We start from the raw sequence: 24,563 nt of genomic DNA, 5'->3' as shown, positions 1-24,563 counted from the left end.
GTGCATATACCTGGGTTACGGGTTCGACCCCCCCAATCAGAGCACGTACAGAAGGCAACCAATTGATGTTTCTCTCTCACAGTGATATTTCTCTCTCCCTCTCTCTCTCTTTCTCTCTCCTTTCCTCTTTTGAAGTATGCCCTCAGGTGATGATTTAAATAAATACATAAATAAAATAAAGTCTTAATTTTTAAAAAGAAAGGGGAAAAGGATTTTAAAATATGAATAATAAAATGGCAATAACTAAATATCGATAATTGCTCTAAATGTAAATGGATGAAATGCTCCAACCAGAGGGTGGCTGAGTGGATAAGAAAATAAGATCCTTACATATGCTATCTACAAGAGACTCACCTCAGATCAAAAGACACACACAGACTGAAAGTAAAGTGATGGAAAAAGATATTTCATAAAAATGGAGATAAAAAAAACTAGGATATTAATACTTATATCAGACAAAATAGATTTTCAAGAGACAAGGACCCAGAAATTCCACTTCTGGGTATTTATCTGAGGAAGCTCAAAACACTAATTTGAAAAGACATAGGCATGCCTATATTCATTGCAGCATTATTTGTAATAGCCAAGAAACAGAAGCAACTTCAGCGTCCATTGATATAACAAATGGATAAAGAAGAGATGGTACATATATACAATGGAATATTACTCAGCCATAAATAAGAATGAAATCTTGCCATCTGTGACAACATGGATGGACCTAGAGGGTATTATGCTAAGTGAAATAAGTCAGGCAGAGAAAGACAAATAACATGATTTTAAAAACAACACACTAAACAAACAAAACAGAAACAAACTCATAGATACAAAGAACATTTTGATGGTTGCCAGATGGAAGGGGGGTTGAGGTGATGAGTGAAAAGGGGGAAGGAATTAAGACGTGCAAATTACCATTATAAAAAATAGCCATGGGGATGTGAAGTTCAGCACAGGGAATACAGCCAGTAATATTGGAATAAGTATGTATGGTGTGAGATGGGTGCTATATTTATCGGGTCATCACTCTGTCGTTGATATAAATGTATAATCACGATACTGCAGTTGTTTTCTATCCATTCAGCTGCTAGTGGACATTTGGGTTGTTTCCAGTTTTGGGCTATTACAAATAAAGCTGCTGTGAATTAAAAAAAAATTATAATCACTATGTTGTACACCTGAAACTAATATAAAATTGTATGCCAACTGTAATTGAAAAATTAAAAAGTAGCCCTGGCTGAGTAGCTCAGATAGTTAGAGAATCATCCCCATATGCCAAGGTTACAGTCTCCAGCCCCCGTCAGAGCACATACAAGAACCAACCAATGAACGCATAAGTAAGAGGAACAAGTCTTTCTCTCTATGTCCCAGCAGAATATAGAAAAGGAGGCAAAGAAACGGAGCCCAGGATGACCATGCTCAATTGTCTAATGTATCTGAACGTCAAGTCTATTCATGGGCTCGTGAGAATGTCAGTTCAGGTGTTCCCGGTGAAAGTCAGAGATGCAGGCCCCGTGGAACTGGGAAGGACCAGAACGGAAACATATGGCAGGAGCTGAGCGCGGGAGGCTGCTTGTTCCCGAAGTTAAGGATCCAGAGCTACTTCCCACGATTATATTATTCCTGTGGTCCCAATGCCCCTGGATGCTTTGTTCATGCATTGCCCCTTATCAAAGTGCCCCTCAGTGGCCTCCCTGGCCACCCCCTGAAAGGCATTGGTGCTCCCCAACTAGATCTCCCAGTCCGAACAGCAGCAGGAGGCCTCTGCCCAGGCTGAGCCTCTAGGCTCCCTCCAAGACCTTACCTAGCGTCAGCTAGATCAGGGGTCTGCAAACCTTTTCTGAAAAAGGTAAGAGTAAATATTTATGTTTATTATAATAATAATTATTTTATTTAATTCAGAGAGGAAGGGAGAAAGAGAAATAGAAACATCAATGATGAGAGAGAACCGTTGATTGGCTGCCTCCTGTATGCCTCCTAATGGGGATCGAGCCCGCAACCCGAGCATGTGCCCTTGACCGGAATCGAACCTGGGATCTTTCAGTCCACAGGCCGACACTCTAGCCACTGAGCCAAACCAGACACAGCAAGAGTAAATATTTTAGACTCTGCAAGCTGTATTGCCTCTGTCACAACTACCAACCATGCCATTACAGCATGAAAGCAGTCAAAGACAACATGTGAACAAGTGAGTTTGAGTGTGGCTGTGTTTCAGTAAAACTTCATGGACACAGATTCAAAGCAGATACTTTTCACATGCCAAAATATCTTGCAAAAAAATGTTTTCCCCAACCATTAAAAAAACGTAGAAAGTATTCTTACCCACAGGCTATACAAAAACAAACAACAGGCCTATCAGCTGCAGGCGACAGCTTGTCTTACTTCATCTGGCTGCCCTCCAATAGTGAAAGGTTGGGCTGGGTCTTCGGGGCCAGCAATAATGGGTATCTTGGGAACATCAAGCATTGCAAGTGCTACTGAGGACAGGGTTCAGGAGGTCTGGGGGTTTAAGCCGCCTTTAATAGCCTTCAGTGGCTTCTCCCACTCCAAGTTAGGGTCAGAACCTCTTAGCCTGGCATTTGTGGCCCTCTGTGACTTGACCCCTGCCTGCAGGGCCACTTTCAGCTCCTCCTGTCTGCCTCGGGGTCCTGAGCCTTGCCAGGCTTTCCTCTCTCCTGGGAGTAGACCTATGCTGTGGCCTGGCTAGCCATTGCCCTAAGCCTGCTCCTCCCTTAGGCTGAGCTGGGAGTCTCCTACTTCTCCCACGCTGCTATGATTCACCCTCAGCCTGCAGCAGCCCCCATGGGCTGAGGACTCTCTGTCCTTATGCATCTCTGCACCCCCAGGCTCACGGTGGGGGCTTAGTGAGTGTCAGTGAGTGGGAGAAGACATCTTGGAAAGCTTCCAGAGAGAAGGCAGAATATCTGTGCCGGTGCAAGATTTAAGATTTTCCCATTAGGAAATCCCCGAGGGGTCCCTGGTCCTGACACTGATCCACAGGACTGTTTCCTGCTCTGCTTTGGGTCATGAGAAGAAAAACAGCATTCCCACTGCATTTCTGGAGCAGGGAGTGAGGGAGTTAGTGGAGCAAAGGCTGTGAGCTGCCCCACCTGGAGCCTTCCTTTCCCAGTCCATAAAATGTGCAGACTTACTCTGACCGCTTCACAGGACTCTGAGATGCTGTGAAGGCTCTTCGTGAACTAGGGGCAGATTTAAAAAAAAAATTATTTCAGAGAGGAAGGGAGAGGAAGAGAGAGATAGAGATATCAATGATGAGAGAGAATCATTGATCAGCTGCCTCCTGCACACCCCCTACTGGGGACTGAGCCCACAACCCAGGCATGTGCCCTTGTCCAGAGTCGAACCTGGGACCTTACAGTCTGCAAGCCGATGCTCTATTCACTGAGCCAAACCAGCTAGGTCAAGGGGCAAATTTTTAATTAGCTAGGCCCTCCTTCCCAGAGAAAGAGAGGGTGTGTTGAGGGATGATATCATGCTCCTAGTTTAAGATTTCCATCAGAAACAGAGCATCTGGCCCTAGCCGGTTTGGCTCAGTGGATAGAGCATCAGCCTGCTGACTGAAGGTCCCAGGTTCGATTCCGGACAAGGGCACATTACGAGTTTCTGGCTCGATCCCCAGTAGGGGGCGTGCAGGAGGCAGCCAATCAATGATTCTCTCATCGTTGATGTTTCTCTCTCTCCCTCTCCCTTCATCTCTGACATCAATTAAAAAAAATATTACAAACAAGACAAAAACCTGTTTAAAATAAAAAAAGAAACAGAGCAGCGTGGGGCCTTCCTGGTGGCAGCACCATGCCCCTTCCCACACTCATTGACATCTCTCAACCTCAGGCTGCTCACAGACCATAATGAAGTAGATGGGTAAGGAGAGATGAAAATTGGGGGGGTGGTGGCAGGAGTGGTGAGGTCTGAAGTGTGGGGTAAGGAAAGCAAGGGCCCCTTGTTCTTTAGAACGCAACACATGAACACAGAAAATATGAAGACAGGAAGATTGGGCACCAAGGCTAGTGAAGGGCTGCGGGTGGCAGTGGGGGAAGCCCTCCCCTGCTGCATTCCAGGGTCGGACAGAGTGTGCCCGGAGGAGAGTTTTTTTTGTTTTTTTTTATATATTTTATTGATTTTTTTACAGAGAGGAAGGGAGAGAGATAGAGAGTTAGAAACATCGATGAGAGAGAAACATCGATCAGCTGCCTCCTGCACATCCCCCACCGGGGATGTGCCTGCAACCCAGGTACATGCCCTTGACCGGAATCGAACCTGGGACCTTTCAGTCCGCAGGCCGACGCTCTATCCACTGAGCCAAACCGGTTTTGGCACCCGGAGGAGAGTTTGATGAACATCTACAGAGCAGGGCGTGGCCATTCTCTTCTAGAGAGGCTGTGGGTCCTGTTGGCTTTCAACAAGAGGCCTTGGGAAGGCAAGGACAGCTTGTCAGCTGGAGGGCAGGAAAAATGGCAGAGCCTGGAGAGTGTGAGGGTCGCCGGAGGAGGAACACACAAGGCCGAAGGGGGTAAAGAATTATAAATGTAGTACAGGGCCGATGCACAAAGTTTGTGCAAGGGGCTCGGCCCTCACAGCCCCAGCTTTGTCCGGAAGGTGGTCCGGCTGTCCGGTCTAATTAGCATATTACACTTTTATTATTATAGATTATGTCATATGGAAAACCAGATGGGCTGAGCCCCCAAATGGCACCAGCACAGGGACAGGGAGTCAGAGATTTTAAAGGACTCAAGGTGGGCTTTCTTGGGTGGAGAATTCTCTGGGTGGGTCGGGAGCTTGGGAAGGTCTGGAGAAGGATAATGAATGGTCTTTGCAAGAGGAATGTGGCCTAAGCGAAAGGGAATGTCGATTGTGATCTAAAGGTCAGTTCCCAGGGGAGGGGTTATTGATTCAATTATTTGATCAGACCCACCAGAGAGGGATGGCGTCTTGCAGCGGCTGGGCAGGCGCAGGCCTGGGGCTCAGGCGCCACGGCTGGAGAAAGCACTCGGTTCTGGCACCTGCAGCGGGCACTCTCCAAGAGGCCCTGCCGACCCTGCTCTGCCCAGCTCCAAGCAGCTGCAGAGAGACCACGACGAAAAGAAAGAAGCCAGCTCTATGTGCTCATATAGGAAGACCGCACGTCCCGGGTGCAGCAGAGCCTGGGGAGGGTCCCTCCGTCTCCGCTCGCTGCAGGCGGCGCCCGCGGAGCCGGACACGGCGGGATGGATGGGGAGAGGAAGGGGCCGGCATTAACTTTACGCTCCATCCCACCCCCGCCAGGACCTAGGCTGGCTGCGCCCGGCGAGTGGCGAAGAGGGTCCGCCGGGGTCCCTAGAATCCAGGGGATGGGGACGCTGGCGCGGGGCGGAGCCGCGGCACAGGCCGCAGCGGGCGGGGCGGGGCCTTGGGAGGGCGGGGCGGGGCCTCTTGGGGGGCGGGGCGGGGCGGGGCGGAATCGCCGAGTCGGGTCTGGAAACTGCTGGAAACAATCGCAGCACCGCCGCCGTTGCCCCTTCCGCCGCACGCGGACAAAGAGTCCCCCCTCCCCCGCCCCCTCAAGCCCAGGCCGGTTGCCACCCCCCAGCCGAAGCCACGCCCCGCGGCGAAAGGCTGGCCCTTCCCCCAGCTTTGGAGCCGGGATCCGGGGGCTGCCAGGGGTTGGGTCTGGCATTCCGCACGCTCCCTGCAAGAAAACAGGGCCTTACCCTTACAGGGCGTAGGAACGTGTAGGGTAGACCATAGGAGGGAGGTCGACCTTGGGAGCGAAGGTCGGAGTGACGTGCCGCCTCCCCGTGCCCCCCTTTAAAGCGCCCCACGAGGCTGGGACTCATGCGGGGAGGCGCCTGACCCACAGGTTTTTAGGGCGGCCAGAGAGATCCTGGGTTCTGTGTCCACTGCTATGTCATCTGAGCATCCCCAACTTCTCCTCCTGCTGGGGTCGTGCCTGCAAGTGCGGAGATAGAGCAACGTAAACGAGCATGTCCACCCGGCACGCCCCGAGGGAGGCCGGCCCCGCACCTAGTTGGGCCATGACGTCACGGGGGGCGGGCGGCGGCAGGTGCGGGGCGGGCGGACGTGCTCCTTTAAGGCGGATGGATCCGTGGGCGGGCAGCTGGGTGTGCTTCGCCTTATATAGGGCGGTTGGGGGCACGCAGCCCCTCTCTTGAGTCACCCCCGTACGCACGCCGCTTGCGGTTTGGGAGCCGACTGCAACCCCTCCTGTGCTTGGATCTCTTTCCCTTCAAGGTAAAGCCACAGGCCGAGCTCTCCTTCGGGCGTTCCTGTCTCGAGAGCCCTCAGGGTTGCTTTCGTCTCTTCTTTGCAAAGCCCGGGTTTTGTTGTGCCGAGCAGGTTCCCCGGGAGGGGGTGGAAGTGGGCTCCCTGTGGCAGGTCGCTTTTCCTTCTGTGCTTAGGCGGCGGGGTTTCCCCCTTTCGGCGACCAGCCTTGGCCGAGGTGGGCCGCAGGGTGGGCTGGGGTTAGCGGGCAGCTGCACGTGGTGGCCGCGCCGGCCTGGGACGCTGCCATCTTTCCCGTCCATTTCCGGACGCGGCTGCGGGCGCTGGAGGGTCCGCAGGGAGGGGGTGGGCGTGCGCGCCCGGGTGACTCGGCACAGCCCGCCGGTGTCCGGCTGAGCCCCGCTCCCACCGGACGCGTTTACCAAGTGCGTGAGTGCGTGTCCGCGGCGGGGAGCGCTTTAGGCCCCCTTTGGCCTCCATTGGCCCCGCGTCATCCTTCCAGATCTTTCCTGCGTCCGGATGGAGGAGGGGAGGGGGCGGGCCCTGGCATATTCATGGGCTCCCCACCCTCCCCCCTCCCTGGGAGCTGAGATTGTTCTGGAAGCTTCTAGAGCCCAACGCCCCGCCCAGGTGCCCGGATGCTCGGGCGCGCAGGGAGGCTGCGCGGTGGCGCCCCCTGCCCGCGTGTTCCCAGCGGCGGTTGTCCGGCGGTGGGGAGGGTCGGCCTGGCGGCCCGGCCTCCATCTTGGCTGTGTGGCTTGGCCCCGCGTTTCGGTGGCGTGTGCTGAAAGGTCACGAGCGGGCTTTGCTTTATGGCTCTTTGTTTTAGTGTCTCAGGTCCTCCTCCCCGGTGAGGTGGCACATGCCCAGCGGGGGCGGGGGAGTTTCAGGTCGTCGCCGTTTACGTTAAACAGTGACCTTGGGGTTTCCTCCCCTGGGGCCGGGAAAGCTAAGGGAGCGGGGGTGGGTGGTCCCCGCCATTGGAGGCGCGTTCGAGTGCCCTGGGCCCAGTTCGAGGGTCTGCGTCTCTGACGAGCTGCCAGGTGATGCTGAGGAGTTCGGCCTCCAAAACCCTGACCTTGCGTTCTGTTAGAACCGTGTCCGTTCCGACTGGACTGACCTTACGGCCCAGCTCGAAGCGGTTTGAAGGAACTCTGTCCAAACTGTGATGGGGGCGGACTTTCGGTCTGACATGGGGCTCCTCTGGAATTCCTGTTTTAGATGCCGGAGGAAGTGGTGCACCATGGAGAGGAGGAGGTGGAGACGTTTGCCTTTCAGGCAGAAATTGCTCAACTGATGTCTCTCATCATCAATACTTTCTACTCCAACAAGGAAATTTTCCTTCGGGAGCTGATCAGTAATGCTTCTGACGTGAGTGCTTGGGTCTGCATGGGTGGTGTGTGGGGTTTTGGTTTTTTGTGTTATTTTGGGGGGGGGTTATATTTGTGGGATCTATTGAAGGGGATAAACCTGGCATTACAAAAACATTTGTCTTTGCTCTACGTGGGCGGATGGGATATAGGACCCACCTGTGTACCTTTTAATTTAATCTTCACCCGGGATATGCTTATTAATATTAGTGGAAGTGGGGGTGAGAGGAAAAACGTGAGAGAGAACATAGAGCCACAACCTCTTGGTGTACAGAGCAACACTCCAACTGAGCCACACTGGCCAGGGCTGCGTGCGGTTTTTAAACCTCAAGTTAAGGGGTTATCAGAATTGAGGCTAATAAGGGAGTAAAAAACGAAAAAGTGTTTTGGATTTTGGGTGAAGAGATGGAGTTGTATAAATTGTAATTTGTGTTTTCAGGCCTTGGACAAGATACGCTATGAGAGCCTGACTGACCCTTCCAAGTTGGACAGTGGTAAAGAGCTGAAAATTGACATCATCCCCAACCCCCAGGAGCGCACCCTCACGCTGGTGGACACGGGCATTGGCATGACCAAAGCCGATCTCATAAACAATCTGGGAACCATTGCCAAGTCCGGTACAAAGGCATTTATGGAGGCTCTTCAGGTATGTGGTATTTCGGCGAGGCGCACGCCGTGTGTATTTTTGTCCATATTCTTTGGCTTGCTATTTTTAAAAACTTCTTTTTAAAAACTTTTTGGCAGGCTGGTGCGGACATCTCCATGATTGGACAATTTGGTGTTGGCTTTTACTCTGCCTACCTGGTGGCAGAGAAAGTGGTTGTGATCACAAAGCACAATGATGATGAGCAGTATGCCTGGGAGTCTTCTGCCGGGGGCTCCTTCACTGTGCGGGCTGACCATGGTAGGTGGGCTTTCCTGTAAAGGTTACTGCGTTAGCATTCTGGGGAAGGCGGTACTAGACATGTTGAGTGTCCTATCTGCAAAGCAGTTGCCTTTCACTACAGTTCTGCGTTTAGTTTCATTTTTTCTATACTCCATTGTGATTACCTTTTTCTAGGTGAGCCCATTGGCCGGGGCACCAAAGTGATCCTCCACCTTAAAGAAGACCAGACAGAGTACTTGGAGGAGAGGCGGGTCAAAGAAGTGGTGAAGAAGCATTCGCAGTTCATAGGCTATCCCATCACTCTTTATGTGAGTACGGGCTAGACACCCTCACATGCATGGTGCCTACTGCTTTGGAGAACTGCATGGTGCCTGTTTTTTGTTTGTTTTTTTCCCCTTTCCCTGATGTTCTGTCTCTAAAACTGTTGTATTTGGTACTTTCAGTTGGAGAAGGAACGAGAGAAAGAAATCAGTGATGATGAAGCAGAGGAAGAGAAAGGGGAGAAAGAGGAGGAAGATAAAGATGATGAGGAGAAACCCAAGATAGAAGATGTGGGCTCAGATGAGGAGGATGATAGTGCTAAGGATAAGAAAAAGAAAACAAAGAAGATTAAGGAGAAATACATCGACCATGAAGAACTGAACAAGACCAAGCCCATCTGGACCAGAAACCCTGACGACATCACCCAGGAGGAATACGGAGAGTTCTACAAGAGTCTTACCAATGACTGGGAAGACCACTTGGCAGTGAAGGTGAGGAAACCCTGTATGCTGGCCCAATAGGAGGAGCAGGTAGAAGGGTGTGGCTGATTAGACAAATGGAACTTGCCCAACTTGTTGGTAGCTGGGAACTGTGAATGCCATGGAGCAACATCAGTTTACTTACTGGTGACACTTCTAGGGTGCAGAAATTGCATCCTTTTCAGTGACCTCTTTGTGTCCATGATAGCCTTACACATCCTGGCTTCGGACCTGACTATTGTCTAGATTCATTGAGGATATTAGGGCTTAATTTTCTTAACAGCTGCCCCATGAGTATGCTGTAGTGCAGGGGTGGGCAAACTTTTTGACTTGAGGGCCACAATGGGTTCTTAAACTGGACCCAGAGGGCTGTAACAAAAGCATGGATGGAGTGTTTGGTGAACTAATACAAATTCAAAGTAAACATCATTACATAAAAGGGTATGGTTTTTTTTGTTGTTTTGGTTTTTTTAGTTCAAGTGGGCCGTAGTTTGCCCACGGCTGCTCTAGTGCTTAGGAAAGATCTTTGTTCCAGGCATTTTGATAGCTTGGGTTGGGTCTAAAATTTATGCTTAACCTTGAAATGTACTGTTGGCTTGTCTTGAATTTCAGCACTTCTCTGTAGAAGGTCAATTGGAATTCAGGGCATTACTGTTCATCCCCCGTCGGGCTCCCTTTGACCTCTTTGAGAACAAGAAGAAGAAGAACAACATCAAACTCTATGTCCGCCGTGTGTTCATAATGGACAGCTGTGATGAGCTGATACCAGAGTATCTCAGTGAGTACCCTCTTGCCCTAATGGAGTTGGTTGGGCAAGTCCTATAAAGCCTTCAGCATTCTCAGGGGGACTAAAGTCTTAGATAATTAAGGATTTTTTATAACATAGCAAGTGAAGATTCAGTGAGGAAAAAGGGATTTTTTTTTAACTGAGCTTTCTTCCCTTTGTGATTGCAGACTTTATCCGAGGTGTGGTTGACTCTGAGGACCTGCCCCTGAATATTTCCCGAGAAATGCTCCAGCAGAGTAAAATCTTGAAGGTCATTCGTAAAAATATTGTTAAGAAGTGCCTTGAGCTCTTCTCTGAACTGGCGGAAGATAAGGAGAACTATAAGAAATTCTACGAGGCATTCTCTAAAAACCTAAAGGTAAAGAGGCAGCAAATGCTTACATTCTTTTTAATTACCATGTGGGGGTTTTTCTTTTCCATTCACATGAAGAGTAAGGTTAGTTCCAAGTAAGATTATTTTTCTTTCTTTCCACCCTTACAGCTTGGAATCCACGAGGACTCAACTAATCGGCGACGCCTTTCTGAGCTTTTGCGCTATCACACCTCCCAGTCTGGAGATGAAATGACCTCTCTCTCAGAATATGTCTCTCGCATGAAGGAGACCCAGAAATCCATCTATTATATCACTGGTGCGTAGGAGCCTGGGTCTGATGACAGCCTCCTTAGTAGAGGTGTAGGGACTGGGGGAGACATTTAGGGGAGGCCTGGGAACTGGTATGAAGCTTTCTGGTCTTTGACTCACATTCAGTAATAACCCTACAGGTGAGAGCAAAGAGCAAGTTGCTAACTCTGCTTTTGTGGAGCGAGTGCGGAAGCGGGGCTTCGAGGTAGTGTATATGACAGAGCCTATCGATGAGTACTGTGTGCAGCAGCTCAAGGAGTTTGATGGAAAAAGCTTGGTCTCGGTTACCAAGGAGGGCCTGGAGCTACCTGAGGATGAAGAGGAGAAAAAGAAAATGGAAGAGAGCAAGGCCAAGTTTGAGAACCTCTGCAAACTTATGAAAGAAATCTTGGATAAGAAGGTTGAGAAGGTAAGCCAATTCTGGGACTGATGTATTTTGTAATAAATGCCTTCAAGGCTGTTTCCCTCAGAATCTCGTGTTGCTACACAATTAGTAGTTTTAAGCAACTTAATTTAGTCATCGTACCTCTTGCTCTCTTAAGGAAATAGGTTTAAGGCTGCTATATACTTAAAATTTGGCAAAGATGGAGCATTTTTTTTCTGATAAAACTTAAAATACACATAACTTTTACCTTAAAGTGGTAATGCAATTTAATATAAACCCAAGGTTTTTGTGACTGTCCATAGGTGACAATCTCCAATAGGCTTGTGTCTTCACCCTGCTGCATTGTGACCAGCACCTACGGCTGGACAGCTAACATGGAACGGATCATGAAAGCCCAGGCACTTAGGGATAACTCTACAATGGGCTACATGATGGCCAAAAAGCACCTGGAGATCAACCCTGACCACCCCATTGTGGAGACTCTGCGCCAGAAGGCAGAGGCAGACAAGAACGACAAAGCTGTCAAGGACCTTGTGGTGTTGCTGTTTGAAACTGCACTGCTCTCTTCTGGCTTCTCACTTGAGGATCCCCAGACCCACTCCAACCGCATCTACCGCATGATCAAGCTAGGCCTAGGTGAGTACCCCTGGTGGGGAACGCTCTTATATGGACAGGTTTGACTTAGATGCCACTTGGGTCAAATCTCTTGTGACGTTCTTTCCCACCGTAGGCATTGATGAAGATGAAGTGACAGCAGAAGAACCCAGTGCTGCTGTTCCTGATGAGATCCCCCCCCTTGAGGGTGATGAGGATGCCTCTCGCATGGAAGAAGTAGACTAGGAGTTTCTACCTGCAGACCTTGCGTCCTCTGTGTAGTCTTCATGGCTCCCCCAGCAGCCCTGAGTGGCCCTAGCCCACCTGGTTGCCCACCTGGTTTCCTCTGATGTTTAGTGGCTTTTCCCCTCTCCTGTCTTTTCCTAAGGCAGGTTACAGTGGCCTCAAGCCCTCTCTCCTCATATTTGACATAGTTTTGGATGTGTTATGTATTGTGGTTTTTTTTATTTTGTTCTGAAATTAAAGTATGCAAAATAAAGAAGATGCCGTTTTATACAGTTTTGCTCCTTCTGAGTTCCCTTAGCTGCTCTATCCCAAGTCTCCCTTGCCATCAGAAGTACGGGTTATATGAGAAGAGAACTATCATGTTAACTCCACCAAAATATAGGACCAAGTCCATTGCAGCAGTTTAATTTAATAAAAATAAAATTATGAGCAGAAAGTTACATTTTCAAAGTACCAAAACCTGCAACTGGCTCTGAGCAGAGCCATGGGATCCAGGAGCAGAGGGTGGTGGTGCTGGCAGGGCTCGCCCCTCCCCTAGCCCAGCACCACCTGTCATTTATCCTAGGAAAGCAGCACTGCTTACAATCACCAGAGTAAGAGATGCAGGCGTCTGGGAGGAATCTATAAGGGTATTCAGGGTAGGGGACAAGCACTGGTGAGGTTGGTGGCAGCTAACAGCAAGACTTCAGGGAATTTCTGGAAGATACCTTTGCCCCTCTCCAGACAGAACTCTACTCTGGGGCTCAAGAGTCATACCAGAGGACTGGCGGCTTAAGGCAAAAGGGAAGGTGGCCTTCTGGCCTCCCCACCCCTAACTGCAGAGCTGGTTGTGATACTGAGGAAAGCTTGCATTTTGCCCTTGAGCCAGCCACCTGTGAGAAGCTACACACTAGGAGAGGAAACCAGTATGGTAAAAGGATCTTCGTTCACTTTGCCAGTCAGGTCCCTCAAACCTGCACAGGGGACTCGATGGGCACAGCCTTCTTTCCTCGTTGCTTTAAGCGGCCCCGGGCATAGACTCTGAGCAGGAGGGCAGCAAAGACCACAGCCACCCCTAGGCCCCCCACCACCGTGATGGTATGGCCATAGAGGAGGCAGGAGAGGAGAATGGCAAAGGCCTGGCGGAGGGTCATGATGATGGTGAAGACTGCGGCCCCAAACTGTCCAATGGTGTAGAAGATGAAGAGCTGGCCACATGCGGAGCACACTGAGAGCAGCAGGGCGTGTGCAGCAAACTCACTGTGTCTCCCCATGAAGCGGGTCCCCTCCAGGAGGGCCCCCTGCTCTAGCAGGGAGCCCACTGTGAAGAGGCAGGAGAAGAAGTTGACCCCAAGCATCATCTGCACTGATGACATCTTATAGGCAAATAGGGCATCCTGCCAGTTTGAGGTGAAGCTGTCAAAGGCAATGTAGCCTCCCAACAGGATCAGGCCCGAGAGCGTGGTGGCCTGTGAACTTCGGGGCTCTGGCCCGCTGGACAGCAGAAACATGCTGACCCCAATGGAGATGAGGCCTGCCGTCAGGTACTCCCAGTGTTCGTAGCTGCGCCGAGACACCAACTTTCCCATTAGCATGACAGGGATCACCTTAGAGGCCTTGGCCAGCACCTGAGTGGGGAAGCTGACAAACTTGAGAGCTTCATACTGACACCAGCTGCTAAGCACATTCGACAGGCTGGCAAAGGAGTACTGGTACATGGGTGCCCCATGTCGGGGCTGTTTGCAGAAGAGGCAGTAGAGGCCAGCCACAATAAACGCCAGCACTCGGTTCATTAGCACCAGAAACTGCGAGTCTGTGAAGCGCTCACCTGCCCATGTGGCTGTGGCCCCATAGCTGCGGGTCATCACTCTTTCCTGCAGCACTCCCCAAGTCAGGTAAGACACCTGGATGGGGGGGGGGGGGTGGAGATTAAAAGGAGAAATAAGAAAAAGGTTGCCAAAAAAGGATTTCATCAACTTCCCTCTTCCTCAGAAGGCTGTTTAAAGCAGCAGTCGCCAGCCTTTCCGACCGACCGACCACCTGTTGGCGACCGCTAAAGGACAGCACACATAATTCGGTTCTTCTGTGTAGTAACTAGGAAGTTTCCATTTCCCTCTCAAGCCTGGATTTATCTTGTAGGGAATCAAGTGTGTGTGAAACACAACAAATGCTTTAGAACTGCCCAGACCCTGTCTGTCTGTCCCACAGGAGGGTTTGTTAGAGCTGACTCCATCCCAAATATTTTCTACTTCCAACCAGTTCAGGCAGGCAAGAATTGGACATCCATCAGTTTGACATGTTATGAGGTGGGACTAGTAGTGTCCACTCAAAAATGCCATGAGGTCAGCATCTTGGCACCCCTTCTCACATGCAGTGTGGGAGAAGGCTGAATGGCTTCCCCGCAAAACTTTTATCAGTGGGTTTACAGTACAGTATATGAAACATCATTGTGGAAGAAAGTGTAATAGGACAGTAGGAATCACGGGAGGGTGTGTGTGTGGGGAGAGACATTTTCTCCGATCACTTCTAAGAAGATGGTGGTACAGCGTGCCCCTAGGAGGGGGACACATAACCAACTAAAACACTGTTGGGACTGGAAGGGTGAAAACTTTGGTTCCAGAGCCCCTGCCCACCGTGACCCAATGCCGGAAGAGAAGCAGAGCCTGCCCGCCTGCCCGCCTACCTGGAGTCCCACCGCACAGAAGAGCAGCTTCAGGGCCTGCCACGTAGGAGTGGTCTCCGCCGGCTCTGTCCGGGGAGCCAGGGGAACCTCGTCGGAGGCCTTGGGCTCATTGCCAAATACACACACTCTCACCAGAGGGAAGCAGAGGCCCCTGCCTGCAGAAGGCACGCAAAGTCAAGCCCCAGTCTTCTCCCCAGCACCTCATGGTCTTCTCCAGAGCAGCCAGCTGCCCTGCCGCTCTCCTCCCTGCCTCCCTCCCTCCCTCCCGTGCCAAGCCACATCCCGGCTGGGACAGCTGGCCAGCACTTTTCCTGTGCACCGAGCACACTCCCCCACCCTTGGCCCACACACCTGTCTCAAGGTAGTTCTTCCGCCTGAAGTACCGCACCAGCAGGTAGCCAGGGAGCATGAAGCTGGCGTAGCCAGCAGCATTCACCAAGAAGCGGAAGAACCATTGCTGGGTCCAGGACTCCGGAGGGGCTTCGGGGGTCTCCCCACCTGCCCCCAGGGAGGGGATGGCAACCAGCACCACCACTGCCCACCACCTGCGGGGGCAGCGGACAGCAGGGTTAGGGAGCAGTTAGCTCATCACCCACTGGGTCTCCCAGAGGGGTCCGCACGGGACAAGGGCCCGGAGTCACGTCCCCGCCCCCCTCAGCTGCAGCCCAGCGGGACAAAGAGCCTCTCTCTCGCCTTGGGGGGCCGGCGCCGTCCAGGCAGGGCTCCTTCCCTCCCCGGGGACGGACCCGCCCCGCCGGGCACACAGGTTCCTTCTGTTTCCCTCCAGCGCTCGCCCGCTGCTCCGGCCGGAGGCGGCGCCCCCTCCTTACACCCCGCCCTGCAGGCTCCCGGAGCTCCGGGGTTCCCCAACTCCTCCGCCTGAAGCTCCCCGGCTCCCCCAAAGAGCACAAGCCCCCGCCACGCCCCCGCCGGCCTGGCCGGCTCCGCGAAGCGTCCGGCGAGCCCACCGCCCCGGCGGCTGGGAACCACCCCGGCCCACCCGGCGGCGCAGCGGTCACGTGGCCCGGCCCCGTCACGTGGCCTCGCCGCCCCTCGCCCCCCACCTGGCAACCATGGTCCGCGCCGCGTGGGGCGGAGGGGGGCCGGGGAATGCGAAGCCCCGGGCCGCGCGCTCCCTCCGCTCCCGCCGTCGCCTCCTGGAGCTGCCAGCGAGCCAGCGGCCAGCGGAAGTGCCGCGATCTTCCCGCCTCCCTCTGCCCGCGGCCGCCCCCCGCCCCCCGCCACGACCACGCAGCGCCCCGGGCTGCCGCCGGCCACAGCGCCCCCGCGCGGCCCGGAGGGAGACGGGCTCGCCGCCCGGTGTTGGCTGCGCTGCGCGGAGAAGGTGGGGAGTCGGAGGCCCCGGCCTCCCCCTGCTTCGTCATCGCCTCCCCTAGGCCTCACCACCAGCCCCGGAGGCAGGGCCGTCTTAGGGGCGGGCCTTGGAGGCTCTGACCCGAGCACTTCCCCTTATGTTACCGTCTTCTGGCCGGAAGATGTCTCATTTTTTGGAGGGGCCAGCAGTTCTGACCTTCAAGGCTCTCTCTGCATGGCCTGGCCCCGTCTGCCTCGCCCACTCACCTTCCCCGGTGGAGCCACGCTGGCCGGCTCAGCTCCTCTCCTTCGCCTCCCCCCATCCCTCCACTCCTCCTTCTGTCGGGGTTGAGATGACACTCGGAGGCGTCCCCCGACCGCCCAGTCGGGCCCTCCACCCTCGCCATTGTGCGCCTTCCCAGGGCTTGTTTCCTTCATAGCACCCGCTGTAACTTGTGATTACATGTTACATGGAAATACACATTGATGATCCTAGGGCTGCCTCGCTGCCTAGACCAGGGATGGCGAACCTATGACACGCGTGTCAGAAGTGACACGCGAACTCATTTTTTGTTGTTGATTTTTCTTTGTTAAATGACATTTAAATATATAAAATAAATATCAAAAATAGAAGTCTTTGTTTTACTATGGTTGCAAATATCAAAAAATTTCTCTATGTGACAAGGCACCAGAGTTAAGTTAGGGTTTTTCAAAATGCTGACACGCCGAGCTCAAAAGGTTCGCCGTCACTGCACTAGACTCTATGCTCCAAGTGGCCGGGGACTGTGTTGATTTGTTCCCATATTCTTCACCCCAGCAAAGGCCTGACCTACCGGGTCCCTCAAACATGTGTGGAATATGGGGAAGGAAAAAACACAACACAGGAAAAGCCATAGCTCCCTGTGTCCCCCTCCCGAGGCCGGCCCTGCTCCCCACAACCTCCGAGGAAGTGAGTGGTGAGGCCCCCTTATTTCTACCTCCTTACTTCTCCTTCTCCTTTCCTCCCCCCTCTGCATTTCCACAGAGAGGGCCAGGATCTGTGCTGGACAGAGGCCGGAGGACTGGCAGCCCTCCCCGCCCACCCAGCACGGTCCTCCCCTGCTAAGGTGATCCTCTCCGCTCTGCCTCCACCACAAGGTCACAGGACAGGCCCGTGTAAAAACCCCCGGTGCACACAGACATGCATTGGCGCAAAACAACTCTAGGGGGGAAAACCTTTTTAAAGTCTCTGCCGTTTTAGTGTCATGTTTTTGAAACTTCCCCTTCCCCAAGGCTCAGTCCAGGGCCTTCTGTGTGTCAAGTCTTTAAACAACAGTTCTCAATAGCAGTGAGATGGGAGCTCTGAGGGCTCTGCTTGCTCGTATTTCAGTTTCCTCTCCCAGGAGAGTCCTCGTTTTCCTATTGGTTGGCAGTTTTAGGGTGACCCGGCGGCGTGGGTAGGAACAAGAGCCCCTGCCATCTTCCAGAGAGGTCAACAGGCTTCACCCAGGATACCGGGGGCTTCGGGGTGGGAGGGGTCTTCCAAGAATCTCCGTCCACCTGGGCAGCTCTTCTTTCCGGACTGGCTCGCCCTCACTTGTGATCCCTCCTCTCAGCTCAGGGCTGTGCTGGCCCAGCCGTCCCCAGGACTCCGGAGGGCACGCTGCCTGGGCCCAAACTGCAGCAACTGTGGCTCTAGCTTCCAGAAGGGAAGACGGGAAGCCTCCAGGGCCCCAGACCCTGCCCTGGCTTCAGTCGGCGCACATCAGTGGCTTTCCAGAGATCTTCAGGTCATCGAAGGGCAAAAGAGCAAAGGGCTGAGAAAGAGAATGGAGAGAAGCAAGATCAGGGTGGGGGGGTAGGGGGGAAGGCAGTGGTGGGGGAAGGGAGCTGGGGAGACCTATTGGGTCATTTGCTCCCCATCAACTGATTCTTGGACAGGAAGGAACAAATCTTCCTACTAATCTCCCAAATGGTAATCCCTCTGGGCTAGCAAGAATCCCGAGGCCTTAGGCAAGTCCTCCCTCTCTAAGAAAATCCATGACTATCACAGATAGGGACCAAGGAGGTGATCCAGCCCACCGGTCTAGTTTCTGGAGGGTTGGGGTGGGGGAAGGGGACTCACAAAATATTTTGAATATTTTTTTTACATTGAACACTTAAAAATGGAGACTATACAGAAAATCTAGGTTTCATCTCTCTTAAAACATTCCCGAAACCTGGAAATGCTGGACCATATTCCCCCTCTGCAACTACCTGCTGCAGCTGAATGGAGTGACCCTCAGTCAGAGCCTCTCTGGCCTCCCACAAGCCCCGCCACCCCCTGTACTACACCTGGCCTGCTTCCCTGACCCGCGTTAGCTGTAGTCCAAGTTTGGGCTGAGAGAGGGGCAGAAGCTTGCCCAGGATCCCACAGTTGGTGAGTGGCAGAATCGTGGATTGCCCCCCAGGATCCTAACTCCTTGGTGATTTCAGCCATTACAGCTCGTGTCTCTGCTAAGGGTGTGGGAAGGACTGGAGAGCAGAGCTGAGTGTGTGCCTCTTACATCCTCAGCCAGGTCCTGGGGCGCCGCATCCTCTGCCAGGTCCTGGGGCGTCTCGTCCTCCACGTTCCTCAGCAGAGAGTCGGCACCTGCTTCTCGAAGGGTGGACGAGATGCTCTTGAGGCCGCGGCCTGCAGCCAGGTGCAGGGGTGTGCACCCATTGAGCATACGGGCGTCTACCCGGGCCCCGGCCTGGAGCAGGAACTGTACCAGGCTCCGCTCTTGAGTCTCCACAGCCAGGTGCAGCGCTGTCTTCCCACTCGTGCCCTCCTGGAGAAAAATAAGGGTGTCTTCCAAGGCCCTCAAGAGGAAGCACGCTGGGTCCAGGCCCGGATAAGGTGTGTGTCTCCACTTCTCACACTGGGAGGGACCTGAGGGCTGGACCAGGTGACGGGCAGACACTGGGCCAGGCAGCACCCTGACTGGCCACCTCACCTGCACATCAATGTCAGCTCCATTTTCAAGAAGCAGTTTCATGAGTGGCTGGTTCCTCTGCAGAGTGGCGATGTGGAGACAGGCCAGACCTAGGATGGAGTGAATGTGGAGGCTGCTAATCTGCATCCACCAACTCTCTCTCCCCGACTCTTCAGGGACCTCCCTAGCCCTCGGCCCCAAGGGACCCACTGCCCACTCAATACCTCTGATCACAGGGCTGTTAAAACCCAAACCCAAAAACCCCCTCAAAAGTCTGAGGGGAAAGGAACATAAAGTTTCCACCTTTTCAGAGTCATGTTATTGAAACTTTCATGCTTCAGGGGTCAGGTTGCTGAGTGACACCCCCATACAGGCACCCTCCCCTATCATCCCCCCAACTCCCGCATTCTCTCTAACTCTAACTGCCTGCTTTGAAACCCTGGCCACAGCCACCTTCTTCGGAGGTCTCTGGGATCCTCATGCCCCTGCCCCCCGCCCCCCCCCCCCCGCCCCCAGGGCCACTTCCTCCCATGCGCTTCCCTACCTTTTTTCTGTCTCCTTTCTGGCTACTCTGCTTAAAGAACTAGATTCAGATTCACACGTCTGCTCAAAGGTCCCTGCTCCACGAGGCTTTCCCTGACCACTATTCAATCACATGTAATCACACAGCCCCACCCACCCCCACATTCCAGTTCTTCTCACTCTGTTCTTTCCCGAAGCACCGACTGCCTTTTAACCTACTAGAGAATCCACTTCCTATATTTATTGTCTATCTCAATCGTTCTGTTTTGTTCACAGATGCAGTCCCAGGTTCTACAATAGTGTCTGGCACATAGAGGTCCTCAGTACATTTTGTTGAATGAATGAATGATCTCTGTTCAACTGAATATCTTGAGGGCAAGATTTAGTTCTCTGTTTAGCACACAGCAGGTTCTAAGCAAATTCTAAATCAAATTCATTCATGCAGCAAAGATGTAGTGAGCATCTATGTACTTAGACCTGGAGGTGCATCAATGGACAAGCTATGGTATGACCCTCCCCTCCCCTGAGAGTAGGGTCCTGGTCTCTTGTCCCCTTTTCAACCTATGTGCTCTATGGCTGCCCGTACCTTGCCAATTTTGCAGCTGGAGGTCCAGGGAGTGAGGTGGTCCTCTGCCTGACTCTGGCTGTCCTTCCAGCAGGCAACGGGCACAGGTTAGGTGCTGGCGCTGGCAGGCCACATGCAGGGCTGTGTCACCATGTCGGTCCTGTAGCATGCGGCTGGCCCCTTTCAGCACTAGGGCCTGGACTGTACCTGGCTGGTCCAGATGTACAGCCAGGTGCAGTGCTGTCTGTAGGCACAAACAGAGGGTCGCAGGGCCACTGCAGCATGCTCCCACCTCTGGGGACATGCTCGGGTGGGCACAGGAATTGACAACAGCCAGCACCAGCCTTGAGGGCAGCTTACAGAGGCTACGGCCCTGCTCTTCCAAGGCCACATTACCCAGCCCTTCCCTCTGTCGCCCCCCACCAAGCTCCTGGGACCCCAATCTTGGAGGCAGGGTGAGGGAAGTGGCCCCCTGCTCTTTTTGAAGGTTCCCTTAGCCCCTGGAGAAAGCACAGATGGAGTCAGGGTCTACCTTCTCATCCTCTAGGCGCCGTGGTCGGCAAACTGTGGCTCACAAGCCACATGCGGCTCTTTGGCCCCTTGAGTGTGGCTCTTCCTAAGGCTTAGGAGTACCCTAATTAAGTTAATAACAATGTACCTACCTATATAGTTTAAGTTTAAAAAGTTTGGCTCTCAAGCATTATGCTAAGTGAAATAAGCCAGTCAATAAAGGAAAAATACCACATGATCTCACTCATTCATGGACAATAGAGACCATTATAAACTTTTGAACAATAATAGATACAGAGGTAGAGCTGCCTCAAACAGATTGTCAAACTGCAGCGGGAAGGCAGGGGAGGGTTGGGGGGCAGGAGGTAGGGGGGTAAGAGATCAACTAAAGGACTTGTATGCATGCATATAAGCATAACCAATGGACATAAGACACTGGGGGATAGGGGAGGCTAGGGGACTGTCTAGGGCGGGGGGATAAAATGGATACATATGTAATACCCTTTGTAATACTTTAAGCAATAAAATAAAATATTAAAAAAAAAATTTGGCTCTCAAAAGAAATTTCAATCGTTGTACTGTTGATATTTGGCTCTGTTGACTAATGAGTTTGCCACCACTGGGCTAGGGAAACCTCTGTTATCCCCAAGTGCGAGGTGACAGAGGGGGGCTGGGGAGAAGAAAGAGGCGCCAGGCAGGCTCCACCTGGCACACTCCTCTTTAAGGCTCCAGGCAGATGCCACCTCCGTATTAACCCTTCCTGGCTGCTCCCCACACACAGTGGATCCCACAGCGGCTGGTAGGTGCCTCCATCACAACTCTTGTCACCATGCTGTGTAATTATGTGTTGACATGAGTCCCTAGTCCAGGCTCAAGCGCCTTGTGGGCAGAGGCTGTGTCTTACTCATGTCTGTATCCTCAGCCTCTAGCTCTGTGTCTCGCATATGGTTTCCTGAGGAAGCAGCCAAAGGTCACCCGTGCGGCTGCTCAGGTCAGGAGGGCTGCCAGGGCAGACATGGGTGTCTGGACACAGCCTACCCTTTCCACCCACCTGGTAAAGGTTGTTCTGAATGTCCAGGACCTCCTGGGGCAGCAAAGTCAGGCAACAGAGCAGCACAGCTGGGGCCTCATGAATCACCGCCAGGTGGACCAGCCTGGAGGGCAGGGCAGGGGTTAGGGTCAGCACCCAAGTCAGAGAGAGTGGGCTGGGGTCCTGGGGTTAGAAGGAACACCTCTCTAAGAAGCCACCCACAGGGTAGGTGCAGGAAGTGAGCATTTGGGCCAGGAAGTGAGGGTTGGTGTGGGAAACCAGATTCCCGGGGGTGGAGGCTCCAAGTACCCATCTCTGGCCTTCAAGAAGGGCCTTGGCTCAGTGGGAGTGCGGGCAGGGTGCCCACGGGCCAAGGAGCTTCCTGTCCCACACCCCACTCCTCTCCTGCCCCAGGGCCCCACCAGACCAGCTGCAGCTCCAAAGCCAAATTGAAAGCTGCTGGGGTCCTGCAGAGGTGGTTTCCAGGCTGAGCTCCCCACATACCCCCAGCCCAATAGGGAGTACAGAGACGGCAGGAGTGGGGGCACCCCTCCCCCCAACTCAATGTCGCACATGCCAAGGGAGAGTAAACAGAAGCTCTTGAATGAGGAGCAAGGAGTGCAACATCCTGTCCTGCTGCCCCCCCACCCCTCCGGGGGGAGTGGGTCTAGAGGGCCCCTCTTCAGACAGCCCGACTGGCCGGGTCTGGCCAGAGCCCTCCACTCTGTGTGCACCTCCAAGGCGAGGTCTGTGCAGTGTAGAAAGTGTGTGTCTGTTGGGGGACAAAGAGCCTTAACCTAGGGGTGGGAGGACAGCTGGGAGGGGAAGTTCCAGTCCTGGGGTTTCCCCACATCAGGTGGGGAAAATGAAAGCCAGAGCTGGAGGGTCTCGGCCAGGACAGCTGCCTTGGGACGCCAGTGACTGGGGGGAGCTTGGCTAAAAGGCCTGTCTGGGCTGGGGAGGGGGCTGCGCGGGCAGGAGCCGGGCAGGCTTGGCTGCGGCAGCGGCAGGAGAGAGTGACGAGGGAGGGAGGAACCGCTCTGGAAATCCCCTCGGCCAGGACCAGCTCTCTGGGTCACATTCCTGCAGCCACCTCCCTCTCTCCCTCAGTCTCCCCTCCTCCCACTTCCTCTTCCCACTTCCATTTGCCCCACACCCCAGACACTTCCGAGGGAAGAGACTCCGCTGGGGAGTCTTGCCACCTCCCCCTGCCCATTCTAGACACACCTGTCTCCAACCAGAGGAGGGAAAGGCTGGGCTGAGAGCCTCACAAAGGAGGGCAGCACCAGAAGTCCCCACCCCCTGGGGCAAAGGTCAGCCATAGGTATTCTACCTGGAGCTCCCACTCCCTGGGTCAAAGGTCAGCCATAGGTATTTCACATGGAGTCCCCAAAATCTTGGCTCTGGGCCTGAGGGCTGATGATTTGGGCACAGAAGACACACAGCACAAAAGGCCTGGGGTCACGCCTCTCCTGCCCACTGGGTCTCTTTGTCAAAGGTCACCTAGGATTATGACCCTTGCATTTCCATAAAGCAGATAAGGACAGACACTTCCTGCTCCTTCCACATCCTTCCTACCCTGTTCAACATCCCTGATCTGGGACCCCAGCTCCCTCCACTCTGTTTCTAACCCCCAAATCCCAGCCACCCCCTCTCCTAACAGTGTTTTTTCTTCCCGAGGGGCAAGTCCTCATCTGGCCTGACCTTTTGCACTACTGCCTCTTACTTCAACTGCTTCCTACCCAGTCCCTGCAAGATCCACCTGGGCCTGGGGAGAAATGGTCAGGCAAGGGGGTCAGGCAAGACAGCGAGGAGGACTGGGGGGACTTCGGGAGATAGAAGGTGCCGGTAAGGCTGACTCCAGCCCTCACTTCCCCTTTCTCAGCAGAGGAGGAAGTAAGCTGCAGCAGCCAGCCGCTCATTCTGCTGGGGCAAAGGTGCCCCAGCCTGGCTCACCCCCCTCCTCAGGGCCAGCCTTAGCTCTGTACCCTGGCCATACCCCACCCCTAGCTTCCTGGCCTCCACTGGCAACCTGTAACTGGCATCTCTTGTTCCTTGAGACAGGGCATTCTGAGGTCAGGGGCTGGGAATTCCAGATATTGCACAAGCAAGGATGCCCTCTCCCCCAGCAAGGAAAAAAAACCACAAAACCTGGACTGGTCAGGGGAATTTTCTCTTCCTGGCGGTGGGTTATTGGTAGGTTTCCAAGATTCTAGGTGCCTGGTATGGGCCCTGCCAGCTCTGCCCACCTCCAAAAGGGAGGGCAGAGAGGTGAATCCCGGTCCTCCGGTCTGGGCCTGGCCGGAGCTCAAAAGTGAGCAGAGAGTTAAGTTTGGAGTTTGGAGGAGAGAGTGGAGAATGCCACTTCCAGGGCAGGTGCCGCGAGGGATCACGACAGAGCGGGTGTTCCTGGGGAGGCCCCGAGTGCGCATCGGGACGGGGTGCAGCCCCAACCTCGCCCCCGTACTCACGTGTCTCCGTCCTCCGAGATGTAAGTGAGCGCTTCCAGCTGCTGCGGGCTCAGCGGCCCAGCTGCGGGGAGCGGCGAGCCCGGGGGTGGGTTTTCGGCCTCAGGGCCCCCCCAAAAGGTCAAAGACTCGGTGAGCGACGAGGAGCCATAGGTGGAGTCAGCCCGCTCCCCATCTGTGTCTTCCTTGTCCTGCAGCTCTTTGGCGGTTCCCGGAGGATGGGTCCAGGGCTGGGGGCCCGTGCCGCCCGGGGGCCGGGAGGCGGAGGCCGGGGCGGTGTCGGGCAGGGAGCGCAGGGAGCGCAGGGACTCGATGCCCGAATCGCACTGGCTCTCGTCTGACTCGTCCGTCCCCTTGCGCGCCTCCGACATGCCCGCGGCACCGGCCCGCGGGGGCCCCGTCCCGGCAGGAGCGGGCTGCGGGCGCCGCCGCGCCGCCTTTCCGGGTTGCAGGTCCGTCTTGCGGAGCGGGCTCCCGGCCTGAAGCGGCCTCCTTCCCGGGCTGCTGGGGTCCGAGGAGTCGGCGAGAAGCGTGGGAGAGGATCCGAGCGCCGGTGGGTCCGCCGCAGAGGTTACTCAGGGAAGCCCAGTCTGACGCGCTCTCCCGCCCCGCCCCTCAGGCCCCGCCCCCGACAGGCGCTTCCGGGCACAGGCCCCGCCCTCCGGAATCCCCCGTACCCTGCCCTCTGCGTT

The 24,563-nt window shown here is 54.1% G+C and overlaps 3 protein-coding genes across 4 annotated transcripts; 1 reads left to right on the top strand and 2 right to left on the bottom strand.

Annotated features, from left to right (window-relative positions):
* The first annotated feature begins 6,099 nt into the window (after positions 1-6,099).
* HSP90AB1 (heat shock protein 90 alpha family class B member 1) lies at positions 6,100-12,132 on the top strand. The gene is made up of 12 exons (XM_059701562.1): positions 6,100-6,243; positions 7,456-7,605; positions 8,044-8,250; positions 8,349-8,508; positions 8,665-8,798; positions 8,934-9,242; positions 9,843-10,008; positions 10,185-10,375; positions 10,499-10,646; positions 10,780-11,048; positions 11,327-11,660; positions 11,755-12,132. Exons 2-12 carry the CDS (start codon positions 7,456-7,458, stop codon positions 11,862-11,864), a joined length of 2,178 nt encoding a protein of 725 aa, XP_059557545.1. The 5' UTR covers positions 6,100-6,243; the 3' UTR covers positions 11,865-12,132.
* Positions 12,133-12,253: 121 nt separating this feature from the next.
* SLC35B2 (solute carrier family 35 member B2) lies at positions 12,254-15,746 on the bottom strand. Of its 2 annotated transcripts, XM_059701563.1 has the most exons (4): positions 15,591-15,746; positions 14,878-15,071; positions 14,527-14,681; positions 12,254-13,747 (listed from the first exon to the last, which is right to left on the bottom strand). In XM_059701563.1, the coding sequence occupies exons 1-4, from the start codon at positions 15,599-15,601 to the stop codon at positions 12,812-12,814; spliced, it is 1,296 nt and encodes a 431-aa protein (XP_059557546.1). In that variant the 5' UTR covers positions 15,602-15,746; the 3' UTR covers positions 12,254-12,811. The 2 variants fall into 2 exon arrangements, with proteins under 2 accessions (XP_059557546.1, XP_059557547.1); XM_059701564.1 differs by lacking the exons at positions 14,527-14,681; positions 15,591-15,746 and having other exon boundaries at positions 14,878-14,958.
* An 805-nt stretch (positions 15,747-16,551) lies between these two features.
* Positions 16,552-24,473, bottom strand: NFKBIE (NFKB inhibitor epsilon). Its single transcript, XM_059701561.1, has 6 exons — positions 23,875-24,473; positions 21,425-21,527; positions 19,885-20,107; positions 18,798-18,886; positions 18,366-18,632; positions 16,552-17,636 (listed from the first exon to the last, which is right to left on the bottom strand). The coding sequence occupies exons 1-6, from the start codon at positions 24,240-24,242 to the stop codon at positions 17,571-17,573; spliced, it is 1,116 nt and encodes a 371-aa protein (XP_059557544.1). The 5' UTR covers positions 24,243-24,473; the 3' UTR covers positions 16,552-17,570.
* Positions 24,474-24,563: the final 90 nt, after the last annotated feature.

This window comes from Myotis daubentonii, chromosome 6 (genome assembly GCF_963259705.1).
Source record: "Myotis daubentonii chromosome 6, mMyoDau2.1, whole genome shotgun sequence".
Classification (NCBI taxonomy): Eukaryota; Metazoa; Chordata; class Mammalia; order Chiroptera; family Vespertilionidae; genus Myotis; species Myotis daubentonii.
Note: the sequence above shows the minus strand (reverse complement) of the source record. Positions and strands in the feature narration are given on the sequence as shown.

Bases quoted from the DNA above. Each gene is read 5' to 3' on its own strand.
- HSP90AB1 (XM_059701562.1), top strand. From the start codon at position 7,456: ATGCCGGAGGAAGTGGTGCACCATGGAGAGGAGGAGGTGGAGACGTTT. The intron at 8,509-8,664 runs GTAGGTGGGCTT...ACCTTTTTCTAG, and splicing joins CACTGTGCGGGCTGACCATG to GTGAGCCCATTGGCCGGGGC. The intron at 11,661-11,754 runs GTGAGTACCCCT...TTCCCACCGTAG, and splicing joins CATGATCAAGCTAGGCCTAG to GCATTGATGAAGATGAAGTG.
- SLC35B2 (XM_059701563.1), bottom strand. The intron at 14,682-14,877 runs GTGTGTGGGCCA...TGCCTTCTGCAG, and splicing joins GAAGAACTACCTTGAGACAG to GCAGGGGCCTCTGCTTCCCT. The intron at 13,748-14,526 runs GTAGGCGGGCAG...CCCCCCATCCAG, and splicing joins TCTGTGCGGTGGGACTCCAG to GTGTCTTACCTGACTTGGGG.
- NFKBIE (XM_059701561.1), bottom strand. From the start codon at position 24,242: ATGTCGGAGGCGCGCAAGGGGACGGACGAGTCAGACGAGAGCCAGTGC. The intron at 20,108-21,424 runs GTGGGTGGAAAG...TTGTGCCTACAG, and splicing joins TTCAGAACAACCTTTACCAG to ACAGCACTGCACCTGGCTGT. The intron at 17,637-18,365 runs GTAAGAGGCACA...TCTCTTTCTCAG, and splicing joins CCCAGGACCTGGCTGAGGAT to CCCTTTGCTCTTTTGCCCTT.